Raw genomic sequence first — 15,672 nt, forward strand, 5'->3', positions numbered from 1 at the left:
ATATGTAAATATGCCTTCTTCAGAGATTGCAAGGAGAGTGGGTTCTGGGTTTACATATGGAATGTCTACTTAAACACTACAGTGGCATAGCAGCAGCACTGCAACTGCACCACTGTAGCGCTTCACTGTAGACACGACAGCAATGAGAGGGGTTCTCCCGTCACTGTAGTGACTCCACCTCCTTGAGAGGCAGTAATTAGACAGATGGAAGAATTCTTCCATTGGACTAGCATTGTCCACACCAAGGATTAAATCAGCATAGCTATGTCTCTCAGGGGTGTAGATTTTTCACATCCTTGAGACACAGTAATGTCGATAAAAGTTTTCAGTGTAGACTAGCCCTTTGTCTCTGCAGGTATTGCTTCATGTCTTTGAGGTCCACCACCACCCAGATGCCACTAAACATCCAGTGATTAAGAATAAAATTGAGTAGAGCCTCTTTTGGGAAACTCCTTCTATAGCTCAATTTTAAAAAGATAGGTAACAAACCTGTGCATATCCTGACTGTCTTGGATGTTCCTAGCCATAAGGAAAGATTAAACACGGCTCTAAGATAGAGAGTAATTGGTTCATTCTCTGAGGTTGCTCTGTCAAAGACATTTGCACCCACCAATCCATAAAGAGAAGTCTCTCCTCAAATTGGCTTTGGGCCTCAGACACTGAGCGTCAAAACTAGGTGTTTGACATCTTCTGGAGGAGGGAGCTGGTTTGAAGTCTCCCCTAACCTCTACCTCACCTATCAGGTTTATTTAATCTTTCTTGAGAACTGCCACACTGTCTATGGTACCTGGAAAAGAACAGGCTCTAGAGGAACAGACTCTTCTTTTGGAATGTCCTGTATTCTCTTGTCTGTTTAAAGGGAGGCAAGATTTCTTGGCCCTTTTTTTGATGCATCTGCCACTGCCTTAGCCAAGTGTTCACCAAACATCTGCCAGGTATTACGATGTTGCAAGCTCACTGGATTCAAGAACGGTTTTCCAAGACCAATGCCTTCCCACAATGGCACTTGAAGCCAGAGCTCAAGCTGAGAACAAGAGTACCATAGGGTTCTGTTCTGTTCAATGTGTACATGAAGCTACTAGAAGATACTATGAGTATATCTGGGCTGCAATGCCATAAGTATGGAGAGTTATGAAGGTATTTCTAACATGCTCATCTCTTTTGTAGCAAAGAGCCACATGAACAGCCAGGGAAAGCAAACATTTGTTCCAACACTTCATATATTTCATCCTTCCTTTGTTGAGTTCCATGTTTAAGTGAGATTGTTCTGGTCTGTCTACAGGGCAAACATTGCCAAGCCATTCTAAGACCACATTTTTGGAGGGGAGGCTTGTACAGAGAAGTGTTTTACACTGAACACAAGGCTCAGCCTGATTTCTGGTGGTAGAAAAGTCTGGTAGATGACCTTCTACAGGCCCTTGCAAGTTTCATCCTGAAGTCAGTTGGCTGCAACATCTGCCCTGAGCGGGTATCAGAGAGAGATCATCTCTGAGATTGCTAGATCCTAAACCATCACATACAAGAGCTGAGACCTTCAGGAAGATCTGGAATTGGATGGGGATCCAGTGCAGCATGCACAGCGACATGCTCTTTTCAGCAGTTCCGTTCAAGTTTGGTGCTGCATAATGAACGAGGTAGAGCTTCCACATGGCTCCTATGTGGCCTTCATTACTGGCAGAACCCATTGTGGTCATCCAGCCTGGAGGCAATGAAGACACAGATCACTGTGATTAGGTCTGCATCACAAAGAATCACTCTTCTGGCCTGCTGAGGAGTCAGTAAGAGCTGCATATCAACTTAAATGGCAGATGATCTGAAAGAGCAAAGACCTGGTTCCATCCAATTCTTCAAAGCACCTCCCCTCCCCCTTCCTACAAGCATCGCATTTATCCTTCCCAGACCAAGGATGAACCAACACTTTCACTCAAGCACCAAGTCAATTGGCAAAGGACATAATTCATCTCTGATGCACAGCGTTGTCATGAACTGTTACTACTGAAGCCCATATCATCCTCTAATATCTTCTAGTAATTCAATATACATGCTGAAAGATAGACACAGGTCTGAATACTGCAAGATTCCACAGATGAGAGCGCTCAGGGAAGACTAGAAACCAATCACCATAACCCTGTCGGATAGGTCCACAAGAAATGACACTTAGCCAATTCAGTGTGACTCCACCCATCCTGCCAGGTCACCCCGACAAGGCTGTAATACAGAGAGGCAGTGTCAAAAGTTGCTGGTAAGTCTTAAAATATTAAGATGGATGTCTGCCTTCTGTCCAAGACCAAAAGACGAACATGTGTTAACCTTCAGGACACACTGTAAGACCCAAATTGTCTCCCTGGCCCACAGGAAGTTGAGGGAAAGGCTGAGGCTGGCACTTCAGAGGTAGTTATGCTGATAGGTTGCTGCTGTAACTGTGCTCTCACTAAATCAACTGCTGAGTCTGCTATTAACTGTATAGTTTGCCAAGAGTACCCAGAGCCTGGGATAGATGCCCTTATGTAGTTAGTACAAACCTCAATTAATCAAATAAATGACTGAGAAACTTCTAAGTTATTGATATATCAGGTGCTCCTGGAATCTTTTTTGCCCCACTTTCTTAATAACCTTACTCAAAGAAGGGAAGACAGACAGGGCTTTGATTGGTAAGATCTTCTGCAACCCATGTTAAACTATTGCAAATTTTATGGCAGCCAATACCATTCTGGGATAAGGTATTCATATGCTTCGGATCAGCAGATGATCTAGGTGGGTGTCACTAATCATGAGAGTAAAGGATTCATTTATCTGGTGGCATGGACTTCCCATAGTTCTTAGAGGTCCAGTAGTGATGTGCCTGAGTCAAACTTGTGAAAGAGGGTCTTCAGAATCCATCTGCTTGGTCCTGGAAAAGCTTCCTGAGTTTAGCCAGACTTTTCTGCAAAGCAGGCAGAGAACTCCTCAGCAGGACATATTTGGGTCCAAGACAGACTGAAGGAAGTGTGGTTTAATTATTCTCGTCACCGTTTCGCTGATTCCATGGCAGAGGCAAAGGTGGCTCTTAGTCTCCCTTGCAGATGTGACATGGATTTGTATAGACTCCGTGTGACAATCAGTTTCAATTTCTGTCTTGTGCCACTGCTGATTTAATTGTCTGACCTAAGTTTTTATACCACATGCATCACTCATTGCGCCCACCAAAACCATAGGGATGTGACACTGGCAGAATACTTGTAAGGATTAAAGTTATTTTTCCTCAGCCTGACACTGCAAATACAACTTCCTGTCACTTACTTGAATCCATTCCTGCTCCATCATCCAAAAAACATAGCATGAAGCCACCTCTCAGGTCCTCTCGTCTTTCTACAACAAGAGAAGAATTAACAGAACCATTACACGCAAATAGGAAGGGGAATTAAAAATTATTTGAAAGCGTCCAAACAGTTTTCATGACTGGAGTAGTACAGCAAGTAGGACTCAAACTTCAAGCTGACTTTTGTGTGGTACAACTACAAAATGGTTAGTCACCATCAATAACATCTCTTAGTAGAGAAAACAGGAGCAGATGACATTGTGGGTGTTTTTATTACAGAAAAATTATTACTCTCTTTCATCAGGAAAGAAAGGTAGTCTAAGCTCACATGCTAAATCAAGGCAAGCAGAGGAAGCTTACATCTTAAATTTCTGAGAAGTAAATAATCAAGCTGTGTATAATTGTGGTCACCTATGTTCCAAAATGAGAAACTGAAACAGGTGCAAAAAAGAGCTACTAGGATGATCAGGGGAATGAAGGGCCCAGAGCTTGGATTGTTTAGTAAAGCTAACAGAAGGCTGCAGGGGGTTTTCTGCTCTCTGTAAATACATTAGGGGGATAAATACCAGGAAGGGTGAATAGCTACTTAAGCTAAATGACAACATAGGCAGAAGAACAAATGGATATAAACTGGCCATGAACAAATCCAGGCTGGAAATTAGAAGTAGGTATCTAACCATCAGAGGGATGAGGTTCTGGAACAGTCTCCAAACAGAAATTGTGGGGGCAAACAACATTAAGAGATGAGACCTTGAAATGAGCTGGAAATGAGACCTTGGGAGAGGCCCTGGGCTCAGAGGTGACACTGCGCATTCTCTCAGGTGCTTGACTGGCTGGTTCTTGCCCACATGCTCAGGGTCTAACTGATCACCATATGTGGGGTCAGGAGGGAATTCTACCCTACGTCAGAGCTGGCAGTGAGCTTGGAGGTTATTCACTTTCCTCTGCATGTGGGTGCAGGTCACTTGCCAGGATTATCTGGGTTTATCTCAAGGAATCATTTCCCTGCCAGTGCAGAGGGCTCTGGCACTGGTACATCTTGGTCCCTCCTATTCTCTGCCTATATCACATAATACTCTGGTCTCCTGTGGGTTGTAATACTTTGGTCTCATTTCAGTTGTTGGGTTAGTGGGCGGGTGCTGGGTGGTGTTGGTACCCAGTGCTACATGAGGTCACACTGGATGATCTATTGGTCCCTTCTGGCCTTAAATTCTATAAGATTCCCTTACTCTGGTACAGGATTCTAGTAGATTCAATTCAAGACCCATCTAAAGACAATGCAAGGCTCCCCTCACCACCCTCCTACACCTCACCTCTCCTTCTGAATGATTTTTTGATATTAGAAATGTAATAGATTTGAAGGCATTACTAATGGGACACTTGACCTTAGGGAGTGTGTCCAGTACCATTTTATCTACTTGTAAATCCGTAATTTGCTGGGTGTATTTTGCAGTCCTGCTGGCATCGAAGGAAAGACAAGTCTGACTTACCTATATAAATATCTATTCTCGTGGCATCAGCATCTCTACAAAGTAACAAAAACACAATCAGCGTCCAAAGAGCGAATGAAGGTGAAACATTCTAGGAGCCCGAGAGGATTCTGCATGTATGAGTGGGAATTTCAACAGGAGCGATCATTATGGATCAAAAACTGTGTAATTCTCTAAGTATGCAGTGTTGTTGTAGCCGCATCAGTCCCAAGACATTAGAGAGAAAAAGCAAGTTAGGTAGTATCTTTTATTGGACCAAATTCCGTTGGTGAGAGACGAGCTTACACAAAGCTTTTCTTCAAGAGCTGTGTGTAAGCTCGAAAGCTTGTCTCTCAACAGAAATTGATCCAATAAAAGATATTACCTCACACACCATGTCTCTCTAAGGCTAAGCATCAGCACCCCTAAAAGAAATCGAAGAGACTTTGGTGTACCATTGCATTTTTGGCCTTCCCTTGTTCAGATCCAAACTCCACCACAAGACACTGATGCTGCATACTAATTAAACCTGGTTACAATGCAAATACCTATTCTGTAACAGACACTCATTTCATGAGAGAAACAAGTACATGAAGAAAAAAAATATCTTTGTATATCATGATGGAATAAGCCTGCAACTTCAAGATTCTTTCAGCTTTTGAAAGACATCACTTACCTTCTACTCAAGCAAGAGTTCTTCAGAGTCTGTGCTCCCCTTCATGTCTGGAACCCCCCTCCCTATCCCAATGCACCAGATGCCCTTCCTATTCTTCAAACTGCCATAAAATTCACTTTTACAAAGCACAAGAATGCAAAACCACATCAAAAGACTAAGGAAAAAAAGGATGTAAGATTGATCCTTCTTGGTCTCCCAACACACTTCGTGTTTTCTAGCTGTTTATACTATCAGTTTTTCAAGATGGGACCCTGTCCTCCTCTTGGGCAGGGCCTGTATCTTATGTAGGACACAGGTGCACCATCACCATTCAGCTATAAGCTTCTGCATTACATCTTTCTTCTTAAGATCTACTGGTAGTGAAGGTCACTCAGCTGCTTACCCTAAATATGTAGGCTAGATAAACCACAGCAACTTAATTAGCTCCCAATACAAACACAATCTCAAATACATACCTGGCATTATCTACAAGCTCAGCAAGGGCACCAAACAAGAACTCATGAGTGGTTCTGAAATGTCAAACACTGAGAGTCAGGAAGGTTACTGCAATATTGAAGGAGACTATATCTCTCAATTTAATATGTATGTCAAACTAATTTTTATCAAGTTTCTAACTAATTTGTAACATACTTCCTCGCCAATCAATATAACAAAACTAGAAATTAGTGGTGCACTATTCATAGAAGATTAGGGTTGGAAGAGACCTCAGGAGGTCATCTAGTACTGTCAAAAACAGGGGACAAATAAAACAGCTACTGATTAAATAATATTAAGTTTAGATTTTCTTGATTCAAACTGTGATCTTTGTGTAGTGGCATTAAGAGTATTAGCTAAGGGGAAAATTATATTCCAGTTCCCCTTATTACGAGGTGTCAAAACAGTGAATCACTGACTGGCACTCTTCTAGCAAGAAGTAATCAATACATGTGAATCCTTGATTACTTACTATACTGACTGGTTCTTTTAAATTAACTAATTAAATCATTTTAACTAATAAAAGATGCCCTGGCAATGACTACACTGCACAGAATTGGAGGTTTCTTTTCCTTAAAAGCATCTCTTCAAATTCCAAGATTTAAATTTCTGATAAATATGAACTTGGTATGCATTCATATGCTTACTACTGTTGCACAAATCAGGTGATATTTGCCAGAGAAATCAGTAGCTGCAGCTGTTGCTAATCCAGAAAAAGATGCTCATGAGCCAGCATGGTATGTTTAATCGTATGATCTTAGGAATTCAATGTCAAAATTTCTCTGACTGAATCCCAGTTCACTATAATCCTGAAGAATATTTGAGTCCAAAGTTCTTAATTGTCATAATTCGTAAGAGGTGCCCAATCCAAAATTGTAACATTCCACGTGGTTGCTCTGCGGTACTCTTTTCCAGCAAAACCTTTTACTGGCTCTTGTTCCGTTTTCTTTAAAACCTTCGTTTCTTTTTTTGTCAAAGACCAATAGATGTAAAATTTCTGCTGTACATCCAACATGGTGTTGCATCTTCAAAAGCTAATCGGTTTTCAAATGCAGACTAGCTATGACCCTGTGATAACTTCAGCTAAACTATGGGAAATGCAGAAACTGGATGAATGGTGTTCCTTCCCAGGTTAAATTAAATGACCAGTATAGATTGGGCCACATCTAGAGCTAAAAATGCACGTTTATTGACTCTGAACTTTACAAGAACATTAAGTAGGGCTGTTAAACAATAATCGAATATAATTTAATCACTTAACAGTGTGATTAATTGTGATTAATTTTTTAAAATATTTTGGATGCTTTCTACATTTTCAAATATCTTGATTTCAGTTATAACAGAATACAAAGTGTACAGTGCTCACTTTATATTTATTTTTTATTACAAATATTTGCACTGTAAAAAATAAATAGTATTTTTAAATTCACCTCATACAAGTACTGTAGTGCAATCTCTATCATGAAAGTCGAATTTACAAATGTAGAATTATGTACAAAAATAACTGCACTCAAAACAATGTAAAACTTCAGAGCCTACAAGTCCACTCAGTCCTATTTCCTTGTTCAGCCAAACGCTCAGAAAAGTTTGTTTACATTTGCAAGAGATAATGCTGCCCGCTTCTTGTTCACGTCACCTGAAAGTGAGAACAGATGTTCACATGGCACTCTTAGTAGCCAGCTTCGCAAGATATTTACATGACAAGTGCTCTAAAGATTCATATATCCCTTCATGCTTCAACCACCATTCCAGAGGACATGCGTCCATGCGGACAACAGGTTCTCCTCGATAACAATCCAAAGCAGTGTGGAGCATCACAAGTTCATTTTCATCATCTGAGTCAGATGCCACCAACAGAAGGTTGATTTTCTTTTTTGGTGGTTCGGGTTCTGTAGTTTCTGCATCGGAGTGTTGCTCTTTTAAGACTTCTGAAAGCATGCTCCACACTTCATCCCTCTCAGAGTTTGGAAGGCACCTCAGATTCTTAAACCTTGGATCAAGAGCGGTAGCTCTCTTTAGAAATCTCACATTGGTATCTTCTTTGCATTTTGTCAAATCTGGAGCGAAAGCAGTCTTAAATTGAACATGTGCTGACTCATCATCTGCGACTACTAACATATGAAACATATGGCAGAATGTGGGTAAAATAGAGCCAGAGACATACAATTCTCCACCAACAAGTTCAGTCACAAGTTTAATTAACATTTTTTTTCAAGGAGTGTCATCAGCATGGAAGCATGTCCTCTGGAATAGTGGCCCACGCATGAAGGGGCATATGAATGTTTAGCATATCTGGGATATAAATACCTTGCACTGCCAGCTACAAAAGTCCCATGCAAATGCCTGTTCTCACTTTCTGGTGACACTGTAAATAATAAGTGGGCAGCATTGTGTGTCTTAGTGATTGACTGAACAAGAAGTAGAACTGAGTGGATTTACAGGCTCTAGAGTTTTGCGTTGTTGTTTTGTTTTTGAGTGCAGCTATGTAACAAAAAAAGTGACATTTGTAAGTTGCACTTTTACGATAAACATATTGCACTACAGTACTTGTAGTGCAATATGTTTATCGTAAAAGTGCAACTTACAAATGTCACTTTTTTTGTTACAGTACTACAGTACTTGTATGAGGTGAATTAAAAAAATACTATTTGTTTATTTTTACAGTGCAAATATTTGTAATAAAAAAATACGAAGTGAGTACGTGTTGTAATTGAAATCAACATATTTGAAAAAGTAGAAAAACATCCCAAAATATTTAATACATTTCAATTGGTATTCTATTGTTCAACAGTGCACTTAATCGCAATTAATTTTTTAATCACGATTTTTTTCAGTTAATCACATGAGTCAACTGCGATTAAAACGACAGCCCTAATACTAACACCTAATTATAAAGGTACTTTGTCCAAATGAGCCTGTCAGATATATAACTATAATTAAACTTTCATATCCACTACAAAAATCATTAGAACGGACCTATCATCTGAACTCTGATTAAAATAAAAGTAGTAGTATTCAGGCTGCACCCATAGGTTCAGAAGGATGGGATGTTTCTGGTAAAGTAATCAGCAATGAAGAAGCTGACATTAGCTTTCAGGAATCACTCCATTTATACGAATGCAGCCCTTCACATCTTTCAGACACTGTTTCAGTTCACCTGCAGGCTAAGGATGAGAGAGCCCTGTATCAGTTTACATTTCGAAGGTTCTCTTCATAACCAGAAGAGCTAGAAACTTTATTTTCTTTTAGAATGAAAGCTTAAAATTTGCACAGAACACAGGAATACCAGTACCACAATCGCTAAATCCACAGAAAGTGTGGAAATTCCCTCATGCACAGATTTCTAGTACTCCAATCAGTTTAAAGACAATTACAAAAACCCACAAACACAGTCCACTGAAAATGTATCTGGAGAATGTTCCACAGAGTGGATAGTCGCAAGCAAACGGATGAGTCAGAATTAATATACGTTATACTTCTGCACCTTTGACACTACATCCCAAAACACTTCAAACTAAAACTTAGTGAATCAAATATTTAAGAATATGCTTTGCTGTGTTATGAAAAAAGATAAATATGGATTTAGAAACAAAACGATCACAGGAATGAAAGGGCTGAAAAAACAGATCCATCACACCATAATCTAAGGAGCGACAAAATGATTAACCCTTTTCTAAATAACTTTTTCCCACTGCACTCATCACAGTGGTATCTGAATGCCTATCAACAATGTAGTCCCCTCATATCAACTGAGGCAAAGAGACGAAACCTCGCTAAAACTGAGGTGAAATGAAATCCAAAAATATTTATCCCTAGTTAGGGCATATTAACATGTATGTTTCTTTGGAGTATGTATCAAAAAGTTTACTCTCAGAAATGGCATCTTCTCAAAATGATCTTAAAGATCATCAGAGTCGAATGTTAACTCAAAAACCAAGCCAAGAAGCTGATTTGCATTGTTGTTAAGTATCTTCATTCATAGCAACAACACACCTACTTCCTCCATGTCAAAACTACCTGACAAATAAGTACTTAACTTCCATCTATCCTATGCAAGGCCTGACAGTGTAATGGTTCTCTCACAAGATGCTTTCTTGTTGTACAGAAAAAAGCCCATGAGCTGTTTCGGTTGTAAACATGTCAAAAAACATGAATCAAATCTAACTAATGCAGTAATATCTGCCCAAGTTTGCAATAAGAGTCTGAAACAGTAGCTCTGAGAGGTGTAAACTCTCCCTTTCATTTCAGTGTATATATTTACTCAGATGTCTCTACTTTAAGTGTCTTCATTATTTGCTATTTCACTGCTCAGTCAAATCACGTAAGAAGAGGAAATATATTGTGAAGATCTACAAAATCTACTCTGAGGCATAGTTCATTTTGACAGCACGAATAGGTGGGCTTGGGAAAGTACTATTACTACAACCTCCCACTCAAAAATGAGCACCACCAAGAGGGAGCCAAGCCCTAAGGAACACAACAATGCCATGGGTGTGATGTATTCAGACCACACTGAACGGAAGCCAAATTCAAGCAACCCGGAAAGCGGGTGTGATTATATTCTGAACATCTGCACAGTCTATTGAGAGCAACATCTGAAGTGAACAGGACTTATTTTGTGAGTGGAGCTTGGAAGGGTAGCCTATCCTACCCAACAACCAATCTGACTCCTGATCCTACAGGTATGTAAAAGCAATGGACACCTAATTAATACCACAGAATCATGATAAGTCATCTTCTCTGTAGCAAAGGAGGTCCCAGCAATGCACCAAATTCTACTTTGGAAGTTTGGCATCCTGTTAGCAAACAGAGCTGTCTTCTCTTGTTATTACTGTAACAAAACCTTCATCCATTGGCTTATTGTATCCTTCACTTGTAGGCAGAAAATATTTTTAACACGTAAAGAAGCTGCTTTTTTTTTTTTAATTTCTCAAATCTATTGAGCAGCTATCGGAGAAAAAAAATAAAACTTCTGTTCCAATTAAATATACATCTGTCATTCTACCTGTGTCTAACAGGTCAGTTCTAGTTAAAGGGCCAGCTTTCGTTTTAACTTGGCCACAAATATTAACTCTTGACCGCAGGCTGTCATTAGAAGATTTATTTCCAAAGATAAATTTAGTGGTACAAATTTTAACAAATTGTAATGCATAGTTGGTTGAAGCAAACACATTCAAGCATACAGAGAGACAAGTTAGCCAGATCCATGTGCATTTTTGTGTTCATCTCTTTTTAAAAAGTTTTCAAGCATTTTAAAATATAATTTTGTACCAGGTTACTCAATAGCTTTTAACAGTTAATACAGTTTAACTTTTTCTCAAAAAGGAAAAAAGACCAGCTAATTTTAAAGCATCTGTTGTATTAGGGATCCATAATTAAGTGTTAATAATAACCATACTTTAACCTTACATTGAGCTTTTCATGAAAGGATCACAAAGGGCTTTTACATGCCTTAATACAACTCTTAGGTTGTCTATACTAGGAAAATGAGTTATATTTAAATGCTTTAATTAGCAAGCTGTCAAACACACCAGATAATGTCTGAAAACAAGTTCGTCCATTAGCCATGACCCCTAAGGTTGACCTTTAGTGTCATGACTAATGGCGACCAGCTAACCCTTTTAAAAAACATGAATCTACCTGAACTGGTAAATAGTGTTTAGCAACGTGCTAACTAAAACATACTAGTTCATGCCGGGTTGAGGTTTTTTTTAAAACCACAGCTCATTTTCCCAGTAGACAAAACCTAAGAAGTAAACAGCTATAATCAGGAACTATGTATTTTTCAGTTCCACAGCCAGAGATTGTGCTTCAAAACGTAATCTGTCATTTAAAAAGTTTCTAGCTCTCATGACTGTGAAAACAACCATGAAAACATGACAGTGTCTTCCTTAATCTGCAATTGCCTGAGACTATGGTTCTGAAAGATGAATACTTCACTCATCTCAGAGTTAATTCTGAAACAGATTAAAATTTAAAATGTCACTTCTTAATTTTACTACTGATCATTTGAAGAGAAACAACCAACTAAGGTACTTATTCCACAATCTCAAAATGCTTCTCATCACTTGTTGGATGTCAAACGCCCTAGTTGTGCCTCACCTATTTTCCAAAACCTCCATCTTCCCTCCAAACAACTTCTATCATGCAATTATGCGATGCAAAATCCATGAAGAACTGAAACTGTGATGACAACATAAAATTACTTTAATATAAAAATAAACATGCATCACTATAATGACTGTACTAGTTTATCTCATTTATTAGAAATCTACATTTTGTAGCTGAAATGCAGATGCTGCAGACTTTCCAATCTGCCATACTGGAGCACTGCAGAATCTTGGGACCTCAAAGCACAATTTAGATCCAGTTTGCCATGGAGTTGGATATTTAAGACTTGAGCCATAGAGGTAGAGCGACTTGACATCATGGTCACTTGGTCAGTCAATGTCAGCACCAGGAACTGAACTCAAGAGTCTCAACTCCCGGTCTTCATACACCAACCAGAAGACCTAACACAACATTTAAAGTAACTGTACCACTTATAGGGCAAAGCAATGACTGGAACCACAGCACCATTGTCCCTCAAATGACATAGTGGCACTATCTTCTCCTGTGCCCAAGAGGTATAACTGCTATTTTTTTCAATCCATGGGTTGGAAATAATTACCGTTTGCCAAGAGCAATCATTATAGAGACTCAAAACTTTGCCAAGTAATCCATCTCTCTTCTATATCTAGTACTATTAATAAAAAACTTCACAATTTAATTTAGAACTAAACTTAAGGTAAAAGTCAGTCAAGGTTCTGTGCTCTGGCTCTATCCGTAGACGTCTAAAGGAGCCAGATGATGCCATAGCATACCATTGAGGCTCCCTCACTCCCATTTTGCCTCAGTATTTGAAAAAAGGTAACAGATGAGACAAACCATCAAAACCTACGTTTGCACTATATTTCTCCTATTAACACAAGCAGACATAGCCAATTCTTCTACTTGTTCCCCCTTCTACAAAGCGGCCATAAAGACAAAGAGGTATGGTTCCTCCAATGGCCAACTGACCAAAATGCAGAGAATCCATCACTAGTTTGTATTGTTATGCCCAAACATTACTGTAAGGATAACAAAACCTCGTGCTTTATGGAATTCCCTCCCTCCTAGACAGCATTACACAGCTGATTACTTGCAATCTGCAGATTTCTGACAGGTGTCAGTATACCAAATTTGATTTTCCTAAAATACCAATGTCACTTTGACTCCAGGAGCAACACTGCGTATGTTCTAGACAAGTGGTTCTCAAAGCCGGTCCACTGCTTGTTCAGGGAAAGCCCCTGGTGGGCCGGACTGGTTTGTTTACCTGCCACATTAGTAGGTTCGGCTGATCGCAGCTCCCACTTGCTGCTGTTTGCTGCTCCAGGCCAATGGGGGCTGCAGGAAGGGCGGCCAGCACGTCCCTTGGCCCGTGCCAGTGGGAGCCGCGATTAGCCAAACCTGCAGATGCAGCAAGTAAACAAACCGGTCCAGCCCACCAAGAGCTTTCCCTGAACAAGCGGCAGACCAGCTTTGAGAACCAGTTCTAGACCAGTGGTTCTCAACATGCGGCCCAATCAGCACAGAGCTGCGACCCATGTGACATCCTCAGGGCCATTGAGGTAGTATTTGGTTGCAGCACACAATGGTAAACAGGTTGAGAACCACTGTTCTGACACTTAGATGAAAATAGCCAAACTCAAAATAGCTGAATCAGCTCTATCAGAACATTTTCCTTTTTGTGGACTTCCAATACACTGTACCAAAACACAACAATCCCTGAAAGCCAATTGGGGGCAGAAAGGAAACTTAGCATATTCAAAAATACAACTGAATAAAACATGCAAGTGTTAACCAAACAAAACGTTCTAAAGGAAAAACTGCCATTATCAAGAAAGAGGCAACAAGAGAATGACTTCTCATATTCAAATTACTCTACACAAAAGCACATTCTATAAACTCTAGGAAGTCCACTTTTTTCCAATCTCTCTCCACGTATTACACTTTCCAACAGCTATCCTACAATATCAGATATTTAGGTAAAGTGCTTATATTTTTCTAAAACAATGCACACATGAGCAGATACACAAAAAGAGTCCCTTTGTTAATAAATGCTCCAGTGAGAGAGTGCATATTGTATTTAAAGCAGGGGCCTAGGTGTTAAGGCTCTTGGATTCTATTCCCAGTTTTGCTACTGACGTATGATCTCAGACATGTCATGTCATCTCTCGGTCTGCTCATCTTTACAATGGGTAGAATACCTACCTACCTCTTAGAGGTGTTGTAATACTTAATATTGGTAAGTGCTTTGTGATCCTTGAGTGAAAGGCACAATGCATGTGCAAAAATTATTGCACGTCTTCCTTACCCTGTGATCTACAGATCCTTCAGGGAAAAGACAAATATCAGTTTCCTCAGCAGACAAGTTATTTTTGGGAGAAAACCAAACACAAAGAACATCCTTCTTGCAAACTGCCTTCAACTGTTTGGTTTCCTTTCCTGAAGACACCTTTAAAGGATTCTGCCTTTCTGTTGCTGTTAAGATTCTTTGATCAAGAAGAGTAACCGGCAGCAGCATAAATATTTCATTCCTTAAGATCCACCGTCGAGTTTCATCTGGTTTTGATATAAATGGCTCCAGCTGACTTGAATTATACTGAAGATACAAATCATGCTTATGTAGCTGAAGCCTGTGTTCAAACACTGTAGAGTAGCCTGGAGACGGGAAGACTCTGGGGACCCTTTCTGGATTAGCAAGGCAATTTGGCATCGGTTCTTTGTAAAATGAGTGTCCAAAGTTCAAGACTGGCCGCGAGTGGCTGTGGGTGGGCCGCCACAGGGCAACCGAGAGGCGAAAAGAAACCTCCAGGCCCAAGCTGGTCAATGGCAGGAAGGGCTCTGCCCTCGCCAGGATACTCACGAGTTGGTATGCAGGTACTCGAAGGTCAGCTGGGCCCGGTTCAGGCTGCTATAATTGGTAAAAGCCATGGCTGGCCCGGGCTGCCCGGCAGCCCCTGCCCCAGGTCCCCACCTCAGGCGGGCACAGCGCAGCGCCCAGCGGGCTCTTCCGGGCCCCCAGCCCGCTGGCACGGCCTCCCAGCCGGGGCGAGCTGCGGGGCTTCCCTGCGCCGGCCGCCGCGGCGAGGCCCCACTCCCGCTCCCCGATCAACGCACCTCGGCGGGAACCTCGAGGCCTCCGCGCCCGCCCCTCCCCCGCCGCCCGTCACGGCCCGTCGCAGGGGGCGCCACCTGCCCCGGGCGGAGCCGCCATGCGGGGAGGGTCCGCCCACGCCAACGCCGCTGCGGACCCCGAGCCCGCGCCTCGCCGCCGATTGGGGCCAACGCCCCGGCAGGCCCCCCCTGCCCCCGCCGCCGCGTAGGAGCCCCGCTCCCGCTCCCGCTCGCCGCCCCCGGCAGCACGTGCCCGAGTCCCCCGCCGCCCCTCCCCGCGGCCTCCGCCTGCTCCTCGCCGAGCGGGCCAGGCCCTGCTGCCACCGCCGCCGGTCCCGCTTTGTCTGCTCTGGGCTGGCTCGCTCGCGCGCGCCGCGCTCGCAGGCTGCGCCCGCACCGGCCCCGCCTCCCCCTTGGGAGGGGCCTCGCCGCTCGGCAATGATTGGCCGGGCCCGGAAGCACGTGACAGGTGAGGCATGGCGCCAGCCGTAACGGCTTCGCTCACGTCACGTGACGAACCCGTCCTTTCGAGACAGCGCGGCGGCGGGGCTGGCCGC

General features: G+C 41.9%; 1 protein-coding gene across 4 annotated transcripts in view; it reads right to left on the reverse strand.

The window, feature by feature from the left end:
* The window catches only part of MORC2 (MORC family CW-type zinc finger 2), a 113,199-nt gene extending 97,904 nt beyond the window's left edge, over positions 1 to 15,295 (reverse strand). The window contains exons 1-4 of one of the 4 annotated variants that reach the window (XM_073313587.2): positions 14,865 to 15,293; positions 5,899 to 5,952; positions 4,789 to 4,823; positions 3,280 to 3,348 (exon numbers count right to left, since the gene is read on the reverse strand). In XM_073313587.2, the coding sequence (XP_073169688.2) occupies positions 3,280 to 3,348; positions 4,789 to 4,823; positions 5,899 to 5,952; positions 14,865 to 14,932 (226 nt within the window). In that variant the 5' untranslated portion in view covers positions 14,933 to 15,293. Of the gene's footprint in view, positions 1 to 3,279; positions 3,349 to 4,788; positions 4,824 to 5,898; positions 5,953 to 14,864 lie in introns of all 4 variants that reach the window. The other 3 variants (XM_073313586.2, XM_073313588.2, XM_073313589.2) reach the window with 3 other exon arrangements.
* Between the last annotated feature and the right edge of the window lie 377 nt (positions 15,296 to 15,672).

Source organism: Lepidochelys kempii, chromosome 15, assembly GCF_965140285.1.
Source record: "Lepidochelys kempii isolate rLepKem1 chromosome 15, rLepKem1.hap1, whole genome shotgun sequence".
NCBI lineage: Eukaryota > Metazoa > Chordata > Testudines > Cheloniidae > Lepidochelys > Lepidochelys kempii.